Source organism: Coregonus clupeaformis, chromosome 9 (assembly GCF_020615455.1).
Source record: "Coregonus clupeaformis isolate EN_2021a chromosome 9, ASM2061545v1, whole genome shotgun sequence".
NCBI classification, from domain to species: domain Eukaryota; kingdom Metazoa; phylum Chordata; class Actinopteri; order Salmoniformes; family Salmonidae; genus Coregonus; species Coregonus clupeaformis.
In genome coordinates this window covers 23,085,406-23,110,128 of record NC_059200.1, presented here as the reverse complement: position 1 = coordinate 23,110,128, position 24,723 = coordinate 23,085,406, and the positions used below count along the sequence as shown (strand labels likewise).

General features: G+C 41.2%; 2 protein-coding genes across 3 annotated transcripts in view; both read left to right on the top strand.

The window, feature by feature from the left end:
• The first annotated feature begins 417 nt into the window (after positions 1-417).
• Positions 418-2,173, top strand: nxnl2 (nucleoredoxin like 2). Its single transcript, XM_041886921.1, has 2 exons — positions 418-984; positions 1,683-2,173. Exons 1-2 carry the CDS (start codon positions 683-685, stop codon positions 1,852-1,854), a joined length of 474 nt encoding a protein of 157 aa, XP_041742855.1. The 5' UTR covers positions 418-682; the 3' UTR covers positions 1,855-2,173.
• A 3,070-nt stretch (positions 2,174-5,243) lies between these two features.
• The window catches only part of LOC121573494 (chondroitin sulfate N-acetylgalactosaminyltransferase 1), a 59,296-nt gene continuing 39,816 nt past the window's right edge, over positions 5,244-24,723 (top strand). The window contains exon 1 of one of the 2 annotated variants that reach the window (XM_041885536.2): positions 5,244-5,409. The gene's annotated coding sequence lies outside the window, so the exon portion shown is untranslated. The other variant, XM_041885535.2, reaches the window with a different exon arrangement.

Sequence of the window (24,723 nt, the reverse complement as noted above, 5' to 3'; positions counted from 1 at the left end):
CTATTTGAACTGGTCGTTTGTTATTGCTCTGAACAATGTAGATAGTTCATTTGATTTGCATTTAGGGGTATACACACATTTAAAAACATGTTACTTAAATCTGTAATTTTTTATCATTGTTATGTAAGTATCATTATAACGTTTGTAAAAATAAAAACTTAATGTGAAGTTGTGTGGTGGTTTTTCTCCTTGTGGTTTTTCTGCTTTTAGGGATGCCAGACTTTCGTATTTCTCGTACAGAAGTTAACTCGCCTTAATCAAATGTATTCGTCACATACACCGTTTACAGCAGGTATAAAGACATGAGGCTTTTTGCTTGTGTAAATATTACTGATTGTACCTTTAAATAGTGACGTAGATGACTGAGGACACTGATTGGCCACGCGAGATGTCAATCAAACTGGCAGTTTTCTTTTTGCCAACCAACAGCAGCTAGCGCTACAGCGGTCGACACAGTTTATTATGACCAGGTTATGACAGTTTGTAAGGTGATAATAACTGTCTATATAGTGATTGAAGACTGAAAATGATGACTGTTTTGCACTTGTACGAGTGATTTCACGTCTTGCTAAGTAACGGTTCGCGGCGAGCAACTGCTACAACTGTAACAGTCCTGAACTGGTTTTCACTACTGTTGCCTAGGTCGGTAGTGTTGTGCGTGGCTGTCCTGTTCGATTGGACCATGGTGGAGGTATTTGTTGGGAAAACTCTGCTCAACAAAGAAGGGGATCTTATTGATCCAGAAGAAACTCTCAGGAATAAAGTAGTAGGAATATATTTTTCTGCCGGCTGGTGCCCGCCTTGTCGAGATTTCACCCCTATTCTATGCGATTTTTACACGGAACTTGTCGAGGAGAGCGAGCCACCTGCACAGTTCGAAATAGTTTTCATATCTTCTGACAAGTCAAGTGATGATATGGTGGAATATTATCATGACATGCACGGGGACTGGCTGGCCCTGCCTTGGACGGATCAATACAAACAGTAAATTCTTAGGACTTGTTCTTTCATGTAGCCTATTCCTATTAGAGGTATTGTAAATAGCCTAGTGACACAAACATTTCTACATAAACATTATGGTTGAACTGATCGTAAATGCTTTCCCCATTGTTTGTATCCTATCCCATAGCACAGTAGGCTAACTGTAGGCCACAGGCTTTTTAAGAGGTTTATGGGTCACCCTTTGAGGGATTAGGTTTAAAAATAGGGCAAGGTCTCTACATGCCTGATTAGACTAGTGATTGGAACTCTGCAAGGCTAGTCTGCTGTATGCTCTGACACATTGGGACCTGTATTTTGTGTTGTAGAACAGTGGTTCCCAACCTTTTTCGGTTACTGTACGACCAACTGAATTTTGCTCTGCCCGGAGGAGCCCTGAAGTACCCCCTCATGTGCATTTTACCAGTAGGCCTATGGTCTCATGATTATTCTCAAGTACCCCCTGTGGATAGGCCAAGTACCCCCAGGGGTTGGGAACCACTATTGTAGAACATGTGTTCTGATATTGTTATTCTCACCCATTTTATTGATAATTGGCCTATCAATTATGAGAAATGTGTGTAGCTACCCTGCACCATCCCTCCAATAATTGGTTTCTGTGAATGTGTTATTTTTGCCTGGTATGAGCCATGTAGTGATAAAGTCCTGATTGGGCCCTGTGCTGTTCCACTTTCCCTTCACAGTGATCTAAAGAAGAGGTACAATATCACAGCAGTCCCCAAGCTGGTTATAGTGAAGGAGAATGGAGACGTGATCACAGACAAAGGCAGGAAACAGATCCGGGACCAGGGCCTGGCCTGCTTCAGGAGCTGGCTCGAGGTGGCCGAAGTCTTCCAGAACTTTAAAGCTTCCTAGACATTCTACATTCTAGAGCATTCTACATTCTAGAGCACCTTCCTGCTCCTAACCCATAACGACTGTTCTTATCTAGCTGTCTATTTGAAAGTTCTGCACTACAACGCAATACTGTCTATATTCTAAACTTCTGCACTACAATGACAATATGGCTTTTTTTCTAAATAAGATTTATAATACCAGCTACAATAGAAACAATGAATAGACATGAATGGCTTATATTTTCAGAATACATATTTTGAGGCATTTGGCTATTTTTTATATTTTGTTTTATATGACTTAAAATGCACAGTAATGATTAAATCCTTTGCTGTCTGTTTACAGTCTGATAGTTATTGTGAAGTCTTGTGTTATGTTGTTATGTTATGGAGCAATCAAGTCACTGCCATTCCCCAGTGTGCCATTAGTATGCTACAAGGAAAGCCCATAGGATAGCTAATTCACCATAGCTAATTCACCACTCCTCATTGCCTTTGCACCTCTTTGCATTTAATCATAATAATTTTGTTTTCCTTGTAAATTGGCACACTCTTTGACTTTAATTATGATAGTCAACAGTCAGCACACATCCAAGCCTGTCTCTATAGATTTTATAGTTTTTTTAGGTTACATAAGGGCCTTGTTGTAGTTATATTAAGAGAAGGCTCCAGATATGTTATTATAACAAATCATGTTGATGTCAATGAATTGAATAATGTCCACTTGATGGCTGTAAAAACTAACAAGATAATGCTAATGCCTTTCCACTTTATTCCAGTGAAATCCTTTATACCACATGATGTCGCCATAGACTCACTTATGAGGCTACATCCTCAGGCATATATTGAATGCTACAGCACTACTCTCTCTCTCCCTCCCTTCCGCCCCCATAGAGTTTATGTTTTTCCACCTATTATCTTTTGTGAGAAAGCATTTGATGTAAACAATGTATTTTTAAGAATATTTTGAGAGAGTTGCTATTGCAGTATGTCAAACAGGGAAACTATAGTTTGAGGGGGATTTGACCAAATGCTAAACTGAACTTGATCCTTTGAATTAAAAGAGGCTTGGCAAATTAGAGGAATTTTGTGTTAAACAAACCTCTGAAATGCCATAGGCATAGAGCTTGCTCAGTCAGCTCCCCCCTTCCCATTACATTATAGTCTCTGACTGAAATACTGCCTACACAGTGCTGACTTGGCCTTTCAGTCCTCTGGTTAATTCACTTATGCAATTATGGTGAATTATTTAGAATCTGTTGAAGAAACTTACTCAGCTGAAGTGCCTTTAGGTCAGCGTCTTGACCATAAAAATGTATATTTGGGTTTTTATGAAAGCTGTTGTTGTCAAGGTGACAAAGGGACAGATGATCAGAGATACCTTTAAGACACCTTGTTCACTGGTCCAACAGCTGTCCTATTGAGAGAGCTGCCACCAATTTAGCAATTTTGAACCAGCAACCCTATAACTACAGGGCAAGCGCACACCTGTGCCCAGTGTGCCATTAAGGTCTAGACCTCTTGGCGGAGGCCCTAATTTGCTCATATAGGCTACAGCGAGGCTACACCGAGGCTATAGGCTACCATGAGGTAGGTAGGCCTATGAGGCGAAGCCACTCCAATGCACTTGCTGACAAATCTCACAATATTTTTTCCCAGCTCTTCTTGGTGATGCAACCATTATATAACACTTTGCCGAGAGCAAACTAGTCCCGAGAGCAACAAATACAAACGTAGGCTATTTGACCATTTTGACTTTGAGCTCTGCTTGAATGAATGGCACACGATCACACAACATTTGTGCTGTTCTCAGGACCTGCTTGAGCCAGACTTCCCAAGTACCAAAAATGAACTGTCTGACCTCAGCCACTGCTCTGAGACCTGTTCTCAGTGTTGCTTTGAGACACAGCTGGAGGGAATGTGTGTGTAATGAGTGCAGCCGTGATGAATAAACCACTGTACCGTGGACTGGCGGCTGGCTGTGGTTTTCATACCACTGCGCAGCACTGCTTCTAAATCGCATTGTCAACAGAACACGGTTGCAACAAGAGGACCTCAGTAGCCTAAAACCCAACTCAAAATACCACCGACGGCCGGTTCCCTTTTCACAACTGATTTCAACTAAATATTATTAAGTAATTAGTTCCACAGCCTTTTTATAGTTTAGTCAACTTTTTGTCATTGAACTTAAAACATTTAGTTGGCCCAATTTGGCTAATTATTTTGGCATCGTACGTAAAAACAAAAGTTACACACACAGTACTTTTAACAGACAATGTTTTCAACTGACATATTTGAAACACATGATTACATTGTGCATGTTCATTTATACAGTAATTAGTATTCAACATGTCCTCACGTGGGATTTGAACTCACAACCTCTTGGTTCACAGCATTCCAATCTTCCTGCTAACAGGTCCTGATAAATACATCTCTGCTCTGTCAAACATACAGTCAAGAAAAACTATTTTATTTATCATAGAGATTAAAGAGTAACATTAAAACAGAGTAATATGCAACATTAGAAAATTATACAGAAAACCCTAAAATTGCTTAAATATCAATCAAATCAATGATGAGAGAATAACTGTACTTTTAACAGAGCTGAGATTTATTTTGAAGTGCAAAGTAGCAATACAGGTGAAATCAGTAATTGCCATGGACATGGTGGCGTAGCAGGAAGATCAGAATGCCATGAACCAAGAGGTTGCGCATTCAAATCCCAGGTGAGACATGCTGAATAATAATTAGCCTATAAATGAACATGCACAATGTAATCATGTATGTTAATGTATGTCAAACATGTACGTTGAAAATATTGTATTCTAAAAGCACTGTGTGTGTAACTAGTTCCACTGCCTTTTTTTAAAGGTAAGATGCCAAAATAATAATTTATTGTTATGTGAGACAAATTGAGCAAACGCATTTTAAGTTGATTTCATTTTTGCCTGTTTTCTCATGTTGGAGCTAAGTTTTGGACCAACTAAAATGTTTTAGTTCAGGTAACACTTTGACCAAAAAGTTGAGTAAACTTAAAAAAGGATTTGTGGAACCAGTTACTTAATAATACATAGTTGAAACTAGAATAACGGTCCTGCAGTTCAAATTGAAATAGGATATCAATCGGGGTCTAACATTTATTTCCCCCTTCATATTAGCCAATAATTGTACATTTGATATTTCAACACCAAAGTTGTAGGCCTACTTGTTCTTACTAGACCAAAGGACAGAACTGTGCTGCGCTTTTTACGCATGCTGTGCATCTCCCCGATTTTTTCATTTGGACTGTTAGTATATCTCAGAACCAGACAAGACCAAATAATATAAGCTACAGCACAACTGAAGTTGGGTATAGACGAATCCAGATCCACATGTCTCACTTAAATTTGGAGATTCAGTCGAATAAGACTAAGCTACTTTCTTGCTGGCATAGGACTATTTATGAAAGCCAGCAGTGTTTCTTGTGCTATAAGGGCATGCTGAATCAGGTAACAACACATCCTTTATGTGGGTGTCGAGGAGAGGCGGAGAAACCACCGGGGCGGGCTGGGGCTCGCAGGATCCTCTTCCTGTGAGAGTAAGTACACACATGCTCTTTATTCACCGCACTTTTTACGCTCGTGCTTACGGTCCAGAGCTTGAAGACCGGGGTACCGCACCGAGAGCCATCCACTGGAGTAAGGATAAATGGTTTAATGAAAGGTATGGAGAAAGCATGATGATTGTTATCGTCTCGCTGTGTATCTAATGTTCGAGTGTCATGCTGTGGGTAAATAGGAGAAGCTTTGCCTGTGTTCGATATTGTTTGATTTAACGGTTGATGCGGGCACATGTTGCCATGTAAACACAAAATGAACTGTCTGTTCACATCAGGGAAGTTTAGAGTCTCTTTCCTAGAGGGTGAGATGAGATTTGGTGATGGAAATTGTTTCACCATCAAGTAGATAACGCCAAACGTATAGGCTAAGCCTTATGAAATAGAACATATATATACATTTTTTATCAAGAGTTCATATCATGCCATCTCCAATCAGTTACGGCATTTCAATTCAATTTGTAAAATAATTCAGATTGTGAAATTATTTATGATTTATGACCATACAGAATACATATATGTGTGCATGTGTGTGTGAGAGAGAGAGAGATTTGGTTTGTCAATGTAAACATAGCTAAAAAAATACTTGAATCAGTTATAGAACCCATTGCCCTTTATGGTTGTGAGGTCTGGGGTCCGCTCACCAACCAAGAATTCACAAAATGGGACTCTGCATGCAGAATTCTGCAAAAAATATCCTCAGTGTATAACGTAAAACACCAAAACACCAAATAATGCATGCAGAGCAGAATTTGGCCGATACCCGCTAATTATCAAAATCCAGAAAAGAGCCGTTCAATTCTACAACCACCTAAAAGGAAGCGATTCCCAAAACTTCCATAACAAAGCCAGCACCTACAGAGAGATGAACCTGGAGAAGAGTCCCCTAAGCAAGCTGGTCCTGGGGCTCTGTTCACAAACACAACCAGACCCCGCAGAGCCCCAGGACAGCAACACAATTAGACTCAACCAAATCATGAGAAAACAAAAAGATAATTACTTGACACATTGGAAAGAATTAACAAAAAAATTGAGCAAACTAGAATGCTATTTGGCCCTAAACAGAGAGTACACAGTGGCAGAATACCTGACCACTGTGACTGACCCAAACTTAAGGAAAGCTTTGACTATGTACAGACTCAGTGAGCATAGCCTTGCTATTGAGAAAGGCCGCCATAGGCAGACCTGGCTCTCAAGAGAAGACAGGCTATGTGCACACTGCCCACAAAATGAGGTGGAAACTGAGCTGTACTTCCTAACCTCCTGCCAAATGTATGACCATATTAGAGACACATATTTCCCTCAGATTACACAGATCAACAAAGAATTTGAAAACAAACCCAATTTTGATAAACTCCCATATCTATTGGGTGAAATACCACAGTGTGCCATCACAGCAGCAAGATTTGTGACCTGTTGCCACAAGAAAAGGGCAACCAGTGAAGAACAAACACCATTGTAAATACAACCCATATTTATGTTTATTTATTTTCCCTTTTGTACTTTAACTATTTGCACATAATATTACATTTGAAATGTCTTTATTCTTTTGGAAATGTTGTGAGTGTAATGTTTACTGTTAATTTGTATTGTTTATTTCACTTTTGTTTATTATGTACTTCACTTGCTTTGGCAATGTTAACATATGTTTCACATGCCAATAAAGCCCTTACATTGAATTGAATTGCATTGAATTGAGAGAGAGAGAGAGAGAGAGAGAGAGAGAGAGAGAGAGAGAGAGTTTAAATACAGGTGTCTTTCATTCATTGTGACAGGATTGTGCTCATCACTGGGACGTTTGTTTTTAGATGGGCTAAATAAGATAATGCTGTGAAGAAAATAGAGAAAGGATGGGAGGGAGAGATATTGTCAAGAGAATAGAGTTAGGCTGTAGTGGAAATGGGACTGTGTCTATGAGATGAAAGAGGGTCGTGTTGGAATGAGATGCCAGACAGTAGCCTAGTCTCACTCCCCCAGCAATAGCTTACTGGGATAGGATGGAAGGAGTTTAGTGAAGAGAAGAGGTGTGCCAAGTTCTCTCATGTTGACAGAGATGATGATGATGATGATGACATTCTATTCTGTGGGAGAGACGGACTGGCACACTGAGTGACTAGAAGGTATGATGTTGATGCTCCTGCCTTTTCTAGTGTGAATAGAGACCCACTCTGCTAGGACAGGTTTCCTTTCTACCCATTACTTCTCTCTGTCGCTCTCTCTCTCTCACACACACACTCATCCAGCCAGTCCGTCCGCCTGACGTCACACAAAATTTGGATAAAAATTGGGTAGATTAGCAGTAAGCGGTTAATTGGGAATGTTGTGAGAGCATAGAGTAGAGAGTGTGGGTGTTTGCGTTGGGCAAATACCCACAGACATTACAACATCCAAACTCTGCTCCTAGCCACTGCTCTGCTCTCACACAAAACTCACAGCTAATGTCCTCTTGATTGCACTGCATGCTAATTCAGGGCCTTGGTTTTAATCAGGAAATTACTCTCTAAGCCTGCTTTATGCTATCGTGAAAAAGTTGGCCTAAAGTGCCTCACTGCTCAAATATTTGGCCATAATAGATCCAGTTGTTTTCTAAATCAGAAATTAATAAACTGGGATTGCTTGAAATGTGTTTTCTATGAATTATTTAGACATATATTGTAAGTATATTTTAAGCCAGTCAAAAATCTGTCATATTATTTTCCTTATAAAAAGCAGCGTCAGACCCTACGGTGTAACAGTGAAATGACTATTCACTAGCCAAACATATGTGCACCACTTGGTGCCAAGTATCCTTTCTGTTTAGGGGGATATGGTTTCCCTTAGTGAGACGTTCACTACAACAATACATTATGTGTCTGTGTGTGAGTCCAATGTCCATCTGTTAGATGTTCTTCTGTTTCCCTGTGTGGAATATTCACTAGTTAATCCTCTGCTGGCCTGCTGGTGGCTGGTGGTGCTAACGTGACATTTAGCTCGTGTTACACAGATCAGGTGTCAGTCATCCTCTCTCTGTCTGAAGTACAGTCGATCCAGAGACAAGGAGGTATGACTCTGAGTCCATCTAGCCATGGTCATTTTATCGCATGATGTGTTCATGATGATGATAAATGGCATATATTTTATTATATGTTATTATCATGTCTCAGTAGTAATGTGATCTCCACAGAGATATCTCTCCTTAATGACCAGACATCAGAGGATGAGTCATCCTTATCGATCGCAGCTCCACAAACACACACGCACACACACACTGATCACACAGCAGTCCTGGCCATTATTCCAACCCTACCTCTCAATGTATTACGTAGCCAGCAGTCCTGGCCATATAAACCAACCCTACCTCTCAATGTATTACGTAGCCAGCAGTCCTGGCCATTATTCCAACCCTACCTCTCAATGTATTACATAGTCAGCAGTCCTGGCCATATAAACCAACCCTACCTCTCAATGTATTACGTAGTCAGCAGTCCTGGCCATATAAACCAACCTTACCTCTCAATGTATTACGTAGTCAGCAGTCCTGGCCATATAAACCAACCCTACCTCTCAATGTATTACGTAGCCAGCAGTCCTGGCCATATAAACCAACCCTACCTCTCAATGTATTACGTAGCCAGCAGTCCTGGCCATATAAACCAACCCTACCTCTCAATGTATTACGTAGCCAGCAGTCCTGGCCATATAAACCAACCTTACCTCTCAATGTATTACGTAGTCAGCAGTCCTGGCCATATAAACCAACCTTACCTCTCAATGTATTACGTAGTCAGCAGTCCTGGCCATATAAACCAACCTTACCTCTCAATGTATTACGTAGTCAGCAGTCCTGGCCATATAAACCAACCCTACCTCTCAATGTATTACGTAGCCAGCAGTCCTGGCCATATAAACCAACCCTACCTCTCAATGTATTACGTAGCCAGCCGTCCTGGCCATATAAACCAACCCTACCTCTCAATGTATTACGTAGTCAGCAGTCCTGGCCATATAAACCAACCTTACCTCTCAATGTATTACGTAGTCAGCAGTCCTGGCCATATAAACCAACCTTACCTCTCAATGTATTACGTAGCCAGCAGTCCTGGCCATATAAACCAACCCTACCTCTCAATGTATTACGTAGCCAGCAGTCCTGGCCATATAAACCAACCCTACCTCTCAATGTATTACGTAGCCAGCAGTCCTGGCCATATAAACCAACCCTACCTCTCAATGTATTACGTAGTCAGCAGTCCTAGCTACCAGTCATGTCCACATGCATACAAACTGGCTCCATTCACTGATCCCATTTCAAAAACAGTACCCCTTCTAGTCTCCAGTGTGAGCCCACTGGTCTGTTGGATAGAGGGCTCCATTCTGTTGGACATCACACAGGAGGACAGAGGGCTCCAGTGTGTGGATCTAATAGGAGGCTGGTGCTGCTGGCCAAAGTCTTACACCATTTGTTGGACAAGGTCGCTGGATTGTGCACTCTAATTCGCCAGAAATCCGGTACATCATGTTTCTCACGGGAAGCCAGAAAACAGGGAAAGTGGTGTGTGTGCATGCCTGTGTGTGTATGTGTGTGTTTGTGTGTGTATGGTGTGTGTGTGTGTATGGTGTATGTGTGTGTGTGTGTGTGTGTGTGTGTGTGTGTGTGTGTGTGTGCGTGCGTGCATGCCAGTGTGTGTGTATGCAACCTTTGCGTGCGTGTCTGTATGTGTCACCCAGCCATGCCGTCCGTGCAGATGAGATGGAACCTGAGGCTAGAAGGTCATGCTGGATTAGTTCATGTGTTATCTGGCAGTCTTCAGACATGGTGGTGATACCAGGGCACTGAGGGCAGAACACACACTCTGTATATAAGCTCCTTCATCAGCAAGTGAAGCCCAAATGAGGGCACACTTAGTACTGATGTACTAATGGATTCATTATCAAAAGTCACTGAAGACTGCAGGAGTGGGATTGACATTGGGATTGTATAATATCTAATCTAGGTAAAGGGAATCCATAATCAAGATTATCCTGCTACACTAAGAACAAAACACTAACACTTTCCTAACACCTCTACAAGGTGCCGAAAGCATTCCACAGGGATGCTGGCCCATATCATGGAAAGAGCAGGTGTTCATAATGTTTTGTACCCTCAGTGTACTTGTCTGCACTCTTAGAAAAAAAGGTTCCAAAAGGGTTCTTTGGCTGTCCCCATAGGAGAACCCTTTTTGGTTCCAGGTAGAACGCTTTTTGGTTCCAGGTAGAACCCTCTTGGGTTTCATGTAAAACACTCTGTAGAAAGGGTTCTACATGGAACCCAAAATGGTTCTACCCACAACCAAAAAGGGTTCTTCAAAGGGTTGTCCTATGGGGACAGCCGAAGAACCCTTTAAGGTTCTAGATAGCTAATTTTTTCTAGGGGTTTGGATGATGGACGTAGGACGGATGTAAAGACATTTTAAGACACTAGTTTAACAAGAAACTATATAGATGAAGACAGCAGGATGTGGGGATTGTTTGAGGCCCAGAGATAACTAAATCAGGTCCAGCTATCCCTTCTCACCCACAGTTGTAATTATAGGGATGGATTGTATTGAAAGCATAGTGGCTTTCTATGTATTGTTTTAGGAAGAACACTTTCATTATAGTTCTGTAAGTTGTGTTTACTATAAGGTATAGGGCTACCTTTTGATACTTTGTGGCTTTGTGGTAAGTATGTCAATGTGACACTGTGTGCTTTTGTGTATAGATGAAGTGTTTAGTGTGTAGCAGAACAGAGGGTGTTTATAGGAACAGAAGTGTTTAGTGTGTAGCAGAACAGAGCGGGCCAGATGGCGGGTAGGGTAGGGTAGTACCAGGCTCGGGCCTGGGACCGAGGAAAGTAGCTCAGAGGAACCCTAATTAAGAGGAGGGAGAATCACCTGAGGGCCAGAGAGACATCAAAGAGCCCTTTCTCTAACCCTCCCCCCCCTCTCTCTCTCTCTCTCTCTCTCTCTCTCTCTCTCTCTCTCTCTCTCTCTCTCTCTCTCTCTCTCTCTCTCTCTTTCTCTCTTTCTCTCTTTCTCTCTTTCTCTCTTGCTCTCTCTCTCTCTCTCTCTCTCTCTCTCTCTCTCTCACTGTTGCTCTCTCTTCTTTCTCTCTCTATCCTTCGCTCTCTCTCTCTTTCTTTCTCTTTCTTTCTCTCTCCCTCTCTCTCCCTCTCTCTCTCTCTCCCTCTCTCTCTCTCTCTCTCTCTCTCTCTCTCTCTCTCTCTCTCTCTCTCTCTCTCTCTCTCTCTCTCTCTCTCTCTCTCTCTCTCTCTCTCTCTCTCTCTCTCTCTCTCCCCCATCTCTCCTTTTCCCTCTCTCTCTAAAGGACTGCTCTCCAGTAACACCTGGGACTGGTTTTGTGTTCTCTCCCCCTCTCCTCCTCTCCTCCTCCCTCTCAGAGATGGACCTGATGGTGGGGTTAGGGTTAGGGTTAGGCAGTGAAACCAGGGGGTCGACCCCACCTGGAGCTTTTATGTCACATTAGAACTTCCCCTTTTACAGATTCGCTGTAAAAGAAAATGACATGTCAGTGACCCAGACTAAACTGGAGGAATAACTGATATATAGAGATCACTGAGTTTGTCATAGGGTTAGTAGGGTCAGAACTGTGGCGTGTATTTATATGGTTTCATTATTACATTTACATTATCTTGTTTTTAGTCATTACAGACCGACCACTGCTTAGCGTGCATGAATGTAACCACTGCACCTTGCTCAGTGATCAGTATGGGAAATAGTTGTACATTCTAGCTTCATGCACAGCATGAAGCTTCTAGCTTCACAGACAGCATGGAGTAGCCTACAGACAACATGGAGTAGCCTACAGACAGCATGGAGTAGCCTACAGACAGCATGGAGTAGCCTACAGACAACATGAAGTAGCCTACAGACAACATGGAGTAGCCTACAGACAGCATGGAGTAGCCTACAGACAGCATGGAGTAGCCTACAGACAACATGGAGTAGCCTACAGACAACATGGAGTAGCCTACAGACACATCTTAGCACACCAACAACACCTCAGAGCCACAGGTGAGACTGCCACAGAATCATACCTCAAATACTTCACACTTCACAAAGATACTCTCTTCTGCAGAGGAGAACATTAAGGTTGTCAGAAGCCCCCCCCCCCCCCCCCCTACCCTCCCCACCCCCCCTACTCTCCCCACCCTCCCAACCCTCCCCACCCTCCCCACCCTCCACACCCTCCCCACCCTCCCAACCCTCCACACCCTCCCCAACCCTCCCCACCCTCCCCCACCCTCCACACCCTCCCAACTCTCCCCACCCTCCCCACCCTCCACACCCACCCCCCTCCCCAACCCTCCACACCCTCCCCACCCCTCCCCACCCTCCCCCACCCTCCACACCCTCCCAACCCTCCCCACTCCACACCTCCCCACCCTCCACACCCACCCCACCCTCCCCTCCACACCCTCCCAACCCTCCCCACCCTCCCAACCCTCCCCACCCTCCACACCCTCTCCACCCTCCACCCTCCCACACCCTCCACACCCCCATCCTCCCCACCCTCCACACCCTCCCCCACCCTCCACACCCTCCCCACCTCCCCAACCTGTTCCTTCCCCTCTCATCTCTTTTGAGAAGGACATGTTATTTCTCCTGCATAACTGTGACTGCTGTCTGGGAATGGGCCAGAAATGCGTCAGTATTTTGAATAAATGGTACCCTGCGAACCCTCTGGAAGGCTTTCTAACAGGGGTAGTCGTTTCCGTGTCACAACCAGATGCTGCTCAGAGATTAACACAAGAGGTGTCCCCCTCTGATTATCGCACGCCCGGCTCACCACCTCACCTCTCTCTCTTTTCTGTCGCTCCCTCTTCGCTCTTCGCTCTCTCGCTCTCTCGCTCTCTCTCGCTCTCTGGCTCTCTCTCTCTCTCTGTCTATCTGTCTCTCTATCTGTGGACCTCTGTTTCTGTCTTGCAGAGTGAATGCAAGTCCTCTGAAAGAAAAAATACATCACTTATCTATCATAGCTCAGTCAGATCAGAATATGTTATAGCCGGTCGGTGCCCTTCTGGTCCTTTTTTTCGACATTTGTATACAAGCGTTTATAAACACTATTTGCGTAATGATCACGTAATGATTCCTATTTAGCAAATGCGTAAACAAAGATTCTGAAAAGAAATTTGAAAGGTAGGATGGATTAAATCCACCTCTACTGCTTCAAAGGAACAAACTAATCCCTCTTATAGTTATACGAACACAGGAAGAAAGTCAGAAACATTAGCCGAAGTAACAGCAGTAACTGCAAGACAGAACCCACCGTGGTACGTAACTATTTGTACACAACACCATTAATCAGAGGCGATAGGAACATGGCTAAACTCCTCTAAACTGTATCACCACAGTTTAATACTTCCCTCTGTATTGGACAGGTTATGACATCACTGCTGAGATGAGACCTGCCAGAAAGTAAAAAGGCACATCATTTCCTGACAGCAATACAATGCCAGTTTGTTTTACATCAGACAGAAAATTAAGACAAGACTTGAAGGTTAGCTCAGTTGCCAAGTTACCAGTTGCCAGGGCCCTTATTCATAAAGCGTCTCAGAGTAGGAGTGCTGATCTAGGGTCAGTTTTGCCCTTAAATTCATAATGAATAAGAGTGCATGGATAATGGGGAACTGATCCTAGGTCAGCAATCCTACGCTGAGACGCTTTATGAATATGGGCCCTGGTTTCAGAAGTAGGAATAGATGTTATCTTAACATGTTACATTTTGTAATGTACTTTTCATTCAGTTTCACATCAGGGTTATATTGGGATCTGTGTACAGTACTAAATGTAGATAGAATCAGTATGTTGAAGGTGCAATTTAATAATTAATCATAATGTAATTATGTATGTTAGAGAAGAACACATCATCCCATAATGTTTTGTAGAGGTTTTATATTGCGGTATGACAGCCCTCTCAGTTCCCCTGGGGAGTAAAATGGCAACTAGTGAATCAATCTATTGATACAGTCAGTGAGAGTCAGTGGTTTGGCTGTGAATCACCATTCATTCAGTCTCTCCTCCCAACCCCAGGCCCTGGCTCTGGCTCTGTGTGGAAGGGATCTCTGCTGCTGGGAGAAGGCCTGGTAGTTACAGGCTGTGGACTCATAGGGTACATCTAAATAGCGTAAAAGTGGCATCCTCTCCTTGTTTCCTATCCACTGCACTACCACATAAAAAAGAAAAGAAAAAAAGAATATATGTACAGTGCATTCAGAAAGTATTCAGACTCCTTCCCTTTTACCACATTTTGTTACGTTACAGCCTTATTCTAAAATGGCTGTAACGTAACAATACCCCATAATGACAATAATGACAAAGCAAAAATAGTTTTGTAGAAATGTTTACTAATTTATTACAAATGAAAAACAGAAATATCTTATTTACATAAGTATTCAGACCCTTAGCTATGAGACTTGAAATTGAGCTCTGGTGCATCCTGTTTCCATTGATCATCCTTGAGATGTTTCTACAACTTGGAGTCCACCTGTGGTAAATTCAATTAATTGGACATGATTTGGAAAGTATTCAGACCCCTTGACTTTTTCCACATTTTGTTACGTTACAGACTTATTCTAAATTGGATTAAATAAATAAAAATCCTCAGCAATCAACACACAATACCCCATAATGACAAAGCGAAAACAGGTTTTTAGGAATTTTTGCAAAATGTACGTAAATATTCAGACCTTTTGCTATGAGACTCAAAATTTAGCTAAAGTGCATCCTGTTTCCATTGATCATCCTTGAGATGTTTCTACAACTTGATTGGAGTCCACCTGTTGTAAATGCAATTGATTGGACCTGATTTGGTAAGGCACACACCTGTCTATATATGGTCCCACAGTTGACAGTACATGTCAGAGCAAAAACCAAACCATGGGGTCGAAGGAATTGTCTGTAGAGCTCCGAGACAGGATTGTGTCGAGGCACAGATCTGGGGATGGGTACCAAAAACCTTCTGCAGCATTGAAGGTCCCCAAGAACACAGTGGCATCCATCATTCTTAAATGGAAGAAGTTTGGAACCACTAAGACTCTTCCTAGAGCTGGCCAAACTGAGCAATCGGGAGAAGGGCCTTGGTCAGGGAGGTGACCATGAACCCGATGGTCACTCTGACAGAGTTCCAGAGTTCCTCTGTGGAGATGGGAGAACCTTCCAGAAGGACAACCATCTCTGCAGCACTCCACCAATCAGGCCTTTATGGTAGAGTGGCCAGACGGAAGCCACGAAAACCTGCTCCAGAGTGCTCAGGACCTCAGACTGGGACGAAGGTTCACCTTCCAACAGGACAACGATCCTAAGCAGGAGTGGCTTCGGGACAAGTTTCTGATTGTCCTTGAGTGGCCCAGCCAGAGCCCGGACTTTAACCCGATCAAACATCTCTGGAGATACCTGAAAATAGCTGTGCAGCGACACTCCCCATCCAACCTGACAGAGTTTGAGAGGATATGCAGAGAAGAATGGGAGAAACTCCCCAAATACATTTGTGCCAAGCTTGTAGCGTCATACCCAAGAAGACTTGAGGCTGTAATCGCTGCCAAGGTGCTTCAACAAAATGTACTGAGTAAAGGGTCTGAAAACGTATGTAAATGTGATATTTTTTTATATATTATTTTTATAAATGTGCAAACATTTCTAAAAATCTGTTTTTGCTTTGTCATTATGGGGTATTGTGTGTAGATTGAGGGGGATAAAAACAATTTAATCAATTTTAGAATAAGGCTGTAACATAACAAAATGTGGAAAAAGTCAAGGGGTTTGAATACTTTCCGAATGCACAGTATACAGTACCAGTCCAAAGTTTGGACAGACCTACTCATTCCAGGGTTTTTCTTTATTTTTACTATTTTCTACATTGTAGAATAATAGTGAAGACATCAAAACTATGAAATAACACATATGGAATCATGTAGTAACCAAAAAAGTGTTAAACAAATCAAAATATATTTTATATTTGAGAATCTTCAAAGTAGCCACCCTTTGCCTTGATCACAGCTTTGCACACTCTTGGCATTCTCTCAACCAGCTTCACCTGGAATGCTTTTCCAACAGTCTTGAAGGAGTTCCCACATATGCTGAGCACTTGTTGGCTGTTTTTCCTTCACTCTGTGGTCCAACTCATCCCAAACCATCTCTATTGGGTAGAGGTTAGGTGATTGTGGAGGCCAGGTCATCTGAGGCACCACTCCATCACTCTCCTCCTTCATGCTTTTAGAAATTTCAGCAAATTTATTGAAAATGTGGTACAGAAAAATCTCATTTAAATAGGTATTCACACCCCTGAGTCAATTATTTGTAGGAGCACCTTTGTGAGTCTTTCTGGGTAAGTCTCTAAGAGGTTTCCACACCTTGATTGTACAACATTTGCCCATTATTCTTTTCAAAGTTCTTCAAGCTCTGTCAAATTGGTTGTTGATCATTTCTAGATAACCATTTTCAGGTCTTGCCATATATTTTCAAGTAGATTTAAGTCAAAACTGTAACTCGGCCACTCAGGAACATTCACTGTCTTCTGGATTTGGCCTTGTGTTTTAGGTTATTGTCCTGCTAAAAGGTGAATTCATCTCCCAGTGGAAAGCAGACTGAACCAGGTTTTCCTCTAGGATTTTGCCTGTGCTTAGCTCCATTCCATTTATTTTTGATCCTGACAAACTCCCCATTCTTTAACAATTACAAGCATACCCATAACATGATGCATCCATCACTATACTTGAAAATATGGAGAGTGGTGCTCAGTGATGTGTTGTGTTGTATTTGCCCCAAACATAACCCTTTGTATTCAGGACATAAAGTTCATTTCATTGCCACAGTTTTACTTTAGTGCCTTATTGCAAACAGGATGCATGTTTTGGAATAGTTTTATTATGTACAGGCTTCCTTCTTTTCACTCTGTCATTTAGGTTAGTATTGTGGAGTAACTTTACTGAACAAAAATGTAAACGCAGCATGCAACAATTTCAAAGATTTTATTGAGTTACAATTCATATAAGGAAATCAGTCAATTGAAATGAATTAATTAGGCACTAATCTATGGTTTTCAAATGACTGGGAATACAGAAATGCATATGTTGGTCCCAGATACTTTTTTTTTAAAGGTAGGGGCGTGGATCCGAAAACCAGACAGTATCTGGTGTAACCACCATTTGCCTCATGCAGTGCGACACATCTCCTTTACATAGAGTTGATCAGGCTGTTGATTGTGGCCTGTGGAATGTTGTCCCACTCCTCTTCAATGGCTAAGCGAAGTTGCTGGATTTTGGCAGAAACTGGAACACGCTGTCGAACACGTCGATCCAGAGCATCCCAAACATGCTCAATGGGTGACATGTCTGGAGAGTATGCAGGCCATGGAAGAACTGGGAAATGTTCAGCTTCCAGGAATTGTGTACAGATCCTTGCGACATGGGGCCGTGCATTATCATGCTGAAACATGAGGTGATGGCGGCGGATGAATGGCACGACAATAAGCCTCAGGATCTCATCATGGTATCTCTGTGCTTTCAAATTGCCATCAATAAAATGCAATTGTGTTCGTTGTCCGTAGCTTATGCTTTCCCATACCATAACCCCACCGCCACCATGGAGCACTCTGTTCACAATGTTGACATCAACAAACCGCTCGCCCACACGATGCCATACACACTGTCTGCCAACTACCCGGTACAGTTTTAACCGGGATTCATCCATGAAGAGCACACTTCTCTAGCGTGCCAGTGGCCATCAAAGGTGAGCATTTGCCCACTGAAGTCGGTTGCGATGCCGAACTGCAGTCAGGTCAAGACCCTGGTTAGGACGACGAGCATGCAGATGAGCTTCCCTGAGACGGTTTTTGACAGTTTGTGCAGAAGTTCTTAGGTTGTGCAAACCCACAGTTTCATCAGCTGTCCGGGTGGCTGGTCTCAGACGATGCCGCAGGTGAAGAAGCCAGATGTGGAGGTCCTGGGCTGGCATGGTTACACGTGGTCTGCGGTTGTGAGGCCGGTTGGACGTACTAACAAATTCTCTAAAACGACGTTGGAGGTGGCTTATGGTAGAGTTAACTTTCAATTCCCTGGTGGGCATTCCTGCAGTCAGCATGCCAATTACATGCTCCCTCAAAACGTAAGACATCTGTGCCATTGTGTTGTGTGACAAAACTGCACATTTTAGAGTGGCCTTTTATTGTCCACAGTACAAGTTGCACCTGTGTAATGATCATGCTGTTTAATAAGATTCTTGATATGCCACACCTGTCAGGTGGATGTATTATCTTGGCAAAGGAGAAATGTTCACTAACAGTGATGTAAAATGTTTTTTGTTTTAGTTTTTTTTAAAGAAATAAGCTTTGCATGCATATGGAACATTTCTGTGGGGGGGTTCAGCTCATGAAACATACGACCAACACTTTACACGTTGCGTTTATATTTTTGTTCAGTGTACAATGTTGTTGATCCATCCTCAGTTTTCTATTATCACAGCCATTAAACTCTGTAACTGTTTTAAAGTCACCATTGTCCCCGTGGTGAAATCCCTGAGTCGGTTTCCTTCCTCTCCGGCAACTGAGTTAGGAAGCATGCCTGTATCTTTGAAGTGACTGGGAGTATTGATACACCATCCAAAGTGTAATTAATAACTTCACCATGCTCAAAGGTATATTCAATAGTCTGCTTTTTTAAATGTTTACCCATCTGCCAATAGGGGCCCTTCTTTGCGAGGCATTGGAAAACCTCCCTGGTCTTTGTAGTTGAATCTGTGTTTGAAATTCACTTCTTGACTGAGGGGAAAACAAATCATGTTAAACACTATTATTGCACACAGAGTGAGTCCATGCAACTTATTATGTGACTTGTTAAGCACATTTTTACTCCTGAATTTATTTAGGCTTGCCATAACAAAGGGGTTGAATACTTATTGACTCAAAACATTTCAGCTTTTCATTTGTAATTAATATATACAGTGCCTTCGGAAAGTATTCAGACCCCTTGACTTTTTCCACATTTTGTTACGTTACAGCTTTATTCTAAAATTGATTAAATGTTTTTTTTCCTCATCAATCTCCACACAATATCCCATAATGACAAAGCAAAAACAGGTTTTTAGAAATGTTTGTTAATTTATATATTAAAAAAAAAATCATATTTACATAAGTATTCAGACCTTTTACTCAGTACTTTGTTGAAGCACCTTTAGCAGCGATTACAGCATCGAGTCTTCTTGGGTATGACGCTACAAGCTTGGCACACCTGTATTTGGGGAGTTTCTCCCATTATTCTCTGCAGATCCTCTCAAGCTCTGTCAGGTTGGATGGGGAGCGTTGCTGCACAGCTATTTTCAGGTCTCTCCAGAGATGTTCGATTGGGTTCGAGTGGCTGGGCCACTCAAGGACATTCAGAGACTTGTCCCGAAGCCACTCCTCCGTTGTCTGTGTGCTTAGGGTCGTTGTCCTGTTGGAAGGTGAACCTTCGCCCCAGTCTGAGGTCCTGAGCGCTCTGGAGCAGGTTTTCATCAAGGATCTCTCTGTACTTTGCTCCGTTCATCTTTTCCTCGATCCTGACTAGTCTCCCAGTCCCTGCCACTGAAAAACATCCCCACAGCATGATGCTGCCACCACTATGTTTCACCGTAGGGATGGTGCCAGGTTTCCTCCAGACGTGATGCTTGGCATTCAGGCCAATGTGTTCAATCTTGGTTTCATCAGACCAGAGAATCTGGTTTCTCATGGTCTGAGAGTCTTTAGGTAAATTTTGGCAAACTCCAAGCGGGCTGTCATCTGCCTTTTACTGAGGAGTGGCTTCTGTCTGGCCATTCTACCATAAAGGCCTGATTGGTGGAATGCTGCAAAGATGGTTGTCCTTCTGGAAGGTTCTCCCATCTCCACAGAGGAACTCTAGAGCTCTGTCAGAGTGACCATCAGGTTCTTGGTCACCTCCCTGACCAAGGCCCTTCTCCAGCGATTGCTTAGTTTGGCCGGGCGGCCAGCTCTAGGAAGGGTGTTGGTGGTTCCAAACTTCTTCAATTTAAGAGTGATGGAGGCCACTGTGTTCTTGGGGACCTTCAATGCTGCAGACATTTTTTGGTACCCTTCCCTAGATCTGTGCCTTGACATAATCCTGTCTCTGAGATCTACGGACAATTCCTTCAACCTCCTGGCTTGGTTTTTGCTCTGACATGCACTGTCAACTTTGGGATAGACAGGTGTGTGCCTTTTCAAATCATGTCCAATCAGTTGAATTTACCACAGGTGGACTCCAATCAAGTTGTAGAAACATCTCAAGGATGATCAATGGAAACAGGATGCACCTGAGCTCAATTTCGAGTCTCATAGCAAAAGGGTCTGAATAGTTATGTAAATAAGGTATTTCTGTTTTTAATATTTAATACATTTGCAAAAAAAACAAAAACTGGTTTTGCTTTGTCATTATGGGGTATTGTGTGTAGATTGCTGAGGAAATATATATATATATATTTTTTGTATATATATATATATTTTTTAACATAATTCCACTTCGACATTATTGGGTATTGGGTGTAGGCCAGTGACACATAATCTCAATTTAATCCATTTAAAATTCAGGCTGTAACCCAACAAAATGTGGAAAAAGTCAAGGGGTGTGTATACTTTCTGAAGGCACTGTATATAGTAGCCAAGTTATTGTTACTCATTGTGTATTTATTCATTGTTTTATTAGTTTTCTATTTATACCTCGTGTTCTTATTTTTATATTCTTTGCACTATTTCTAGTTTTTTGTCTCTGCGTTGTTGGTAATGGCCCGTAAGTAAGCATTTCCCTGTTAGTCCACACATGTTGTTTACGAAGCATGTGACAAATACAATTTGATTTGATTCGAAATGTGTTGCTTTACAGGGTCAGCCATAGAAGTATGACGCCCCTGGAGCAAATTAGGGTTAAGTGTCTTGCCAGGCAGGTGAAAGCTCATTCCTGTCCAGGCTCCCCCACATTGTTTTCATCTGTCCATCCAGTCAGTCTCAGACCATCAAAGATGAAGGATAGGAGACAAGAGGAGTTAGCCACTTTAGATTATTGAGATGCAGCCAATGGTTGTTACCGGAAGGCCAAAGTCGTCTAAAACTCTGAGTAATGATGATCTGATCAGACAGGAGCCTTTCCCTCCATAGGCTGTGACCTCATCATGTGTCTATTTAGTGATCACCTGCAGGGCATGGCCCCTCAGTTAACACTGGTAATAATGTATTTAAGGGTAGTTACGTAAGGACTACATACCACATTCATAATCCTTACATAATGCATTCATAATCAGTACATAATCATTTCGGAAACGCTTACGTGAACATCTGCAAGGGATCTTGTCATCATATTGACACATACTGTACATCTCTTGGAATAGTCATATACAGTATATAATAGTCATGTACAGTCTATAGTAGTCATGTACAGTATGTAAAAGTAATGTACAGTATATAGTAGTCATGTACTTATTGTGATCGAGATGTAGTTGTCCCTGATTGCACTGACTTTGCTCACAGCTGCTTGTTTGAAGAAGTGTACTTACTGTGATCAAGATGTGGTTGTCCCATTGGCTATCCTAAGTTGAATGCACCAATTTGTAAGTCGCTCTGGAAAAGAGCGCCTGCTAAATTACTTACATTTAAATGTACAGTATATAATAGTCAGATAAAGAATATAATAGTCATATAGTAGTAATGTACAGTATATAATAGTAATGTACAGTAAATAGTAGTAATGTACAGTATACAATAGTAATGTACAGTATATCATAGTCATATAGTAGCCATGTACAGTATATAATAGTCATGTACATTATGTAATAGTCATATAGTAGTCATGCACATTATACAATAGTCATTAACTGTATATAATAGTCATTCATTTATATAATAGTCATCTGGTGGCCATGCACAGTATGTAATAGTCATGTACATTATATAATAGCCATATAGTAGTCATGCACAGTATATAATAGCCATGCACAGTATATAATAGTAATGTACATTATATAATAGTCGTATATTAATCATGTAAGTATATATTAGTCATGCACAGTATATAACAGTCATGTACGGTATATAATAGTCCTATAGTAGTCATGTCCAGTATATGGTAGCCATGTACAGTATATAATAGCCATGTACAGTATGTAATAGTCATGTACTGTATGTAATATTCATGTACTAGTCACGAACTGTATATAATAGTCATGCACTGTATGTAATAGTCATGTACGGTATATAATGGTCATGAACTGTATCTAATAGTAATATGATAGTTGTGAACAGTATATAATAATCATGTAAAGTATATAATAGTCAAAGTAGTCATGTACAGTATATAATAGTAATGTATGGTATATAAGTCATATAATAGTCATGACCGGTATATAATAGTCGTGTGCTGTTTATAATAGTAATGTACGGTATATAATAGTTATATACGGTATATAATAGCCATGTACAGCAAATAATAGTCATATAGTAGTCATGTACAGTATATAATAGTCATATAAGGTATAAAATAGTCATATTGTAGTCATGAACCGTATATAATAGTCATGTGCAGTATATAATAGTTAGGCGCAGTATATAATAGCCATGTACAGTATATAATAGTCATATAGAGTATATAATAGTCATATGGTAGTCATGAAACGTATATAATAGTCATGCACGGTATATAATAGTAATGTACCTTATATAATAGTCATGCACGGTATATAATAGTCATGCACGTATATAATAGTCGTATGTTTGTCACGAACCGTATATAATGACAATGCACAGTATATAATAGTCATGTACGTATATAATAGTCATAAAGTAGGCATGCACTGTATATAATAGTCATGTGCTGTATATAATATTCATATAATAGTCATGTCCGGTATATAATTGTCCTGCACAGTATATAATAGTCATGTACAGTATATAATAGCCACATACAGTATATAATGGCCATGTACAGTATTTAATAGTCATATAGTATTAATGTGCAGTATATAATAGTCATGTACAATATATAATAGTCATGTACAGTATATAATAGCCAGGTTCAGTATATAATAGTCATATAGTAGTCATGAACGGTATATAATAGACATGTACAGTATATAATAGTCGTGTACAGTATATAAGTCATGTATTGTATATAATAGTCATATAGTAGTCATGTACAGGATATAATAGTCATGTGCAGCATATAAGAGGCATTTACAGTATATAATAGTCATATAGTAGTCATGATCAGTATATAATAGTCATGTATGGTATAGAATAGTCATGTACGGTGTATAATTTAATGTACAGTATATAATAGCTGTATATTCCTGAGTGGCGCAGTGGTCTAAGGCACTGCATCGCAGTGCTAACTGTGCCACTAGAGATCCTGGTTCGAATCCAGGCTCTGTCGCAGCCGGCCGTGACCGGGAGACTCATGGGCGGCGCACAATTGGCCCAGCGTCGTCCAGGGTAGGGGAGGGAATGGCCGGCAGGGATGTAGCTCAGTTGATAGAGCATGGCGTTTGCAACGCCAGGGTTGTGGGTTTGATTCCCACGGGGGGCCAGTATAAACAAAAAAACAAAACAAAAATGTATTCACTAACTGTAAGTCGCTCTGGATAAGAGCGTCTGCTAAATGACTAAAATGTAAATGTAATGTAAATGTATAGTAGTAATGCACAGTATATAATAGTCCTGAATGGTATATAATAGTCATATAGCAGTCATGTACAGTATATAATAGTAATGTATGGTCATGCAATAGTCATATAATAGTCATGCACGGTATATAATAGTAATACACTGCATATAATAGTAATGTATGGTATATAATAGTGATATAGTAATCATATGTATTTTTTATTTTTTTTTCACCTTTATTTAACCAGGTAAGCCAGTTGAGAACAAGTTCTCATTTACAACTGCGACCTGGCCAAGATAAAGCAAAGCAGTGCGATAAAAACAACAACACAGAGTTACATATGGGGTAAAAAAAACATAAAGTCAAAAAATACAACAGAAAATATATATACAGTGTGTGCAAATGTAGCAAGTTATGGAGGTAAGGCAATAAATAGGCTATAGTGCAAAATAATTACAATTAGTATTAACACTGGAATGCTAGATGTGCAAGAGATTATGTGCAAATAGAGATACTGGGGTGCAAAAGAGCAAAATAAATAACAATATAGGGATGAGGTAGTTGGGTGGGCTAATTTCAGATGGGCTGTGTACATGTGCAGTGATCGGTAAGGTGCTCTGACAACTGATGCTTAAAGTTAGTGAGGGAGATAAGAGTCTCAG

Coding starts and splice junctions, on each gene's coding strand:
- nxnl2 (XM_041886921.1), top strand. CDS start 683: ATGGTGGAGGTATTTGTTGGGAAAACTCTGCTCAACAAAGAAGGGGAT. Junction 985..1,682: donor TGGACGGATCAATACAAACA/GTAAATTCTTAG, acceptor TTCCCTTCACAG/TGATCTAAAGAAGAGGTACA.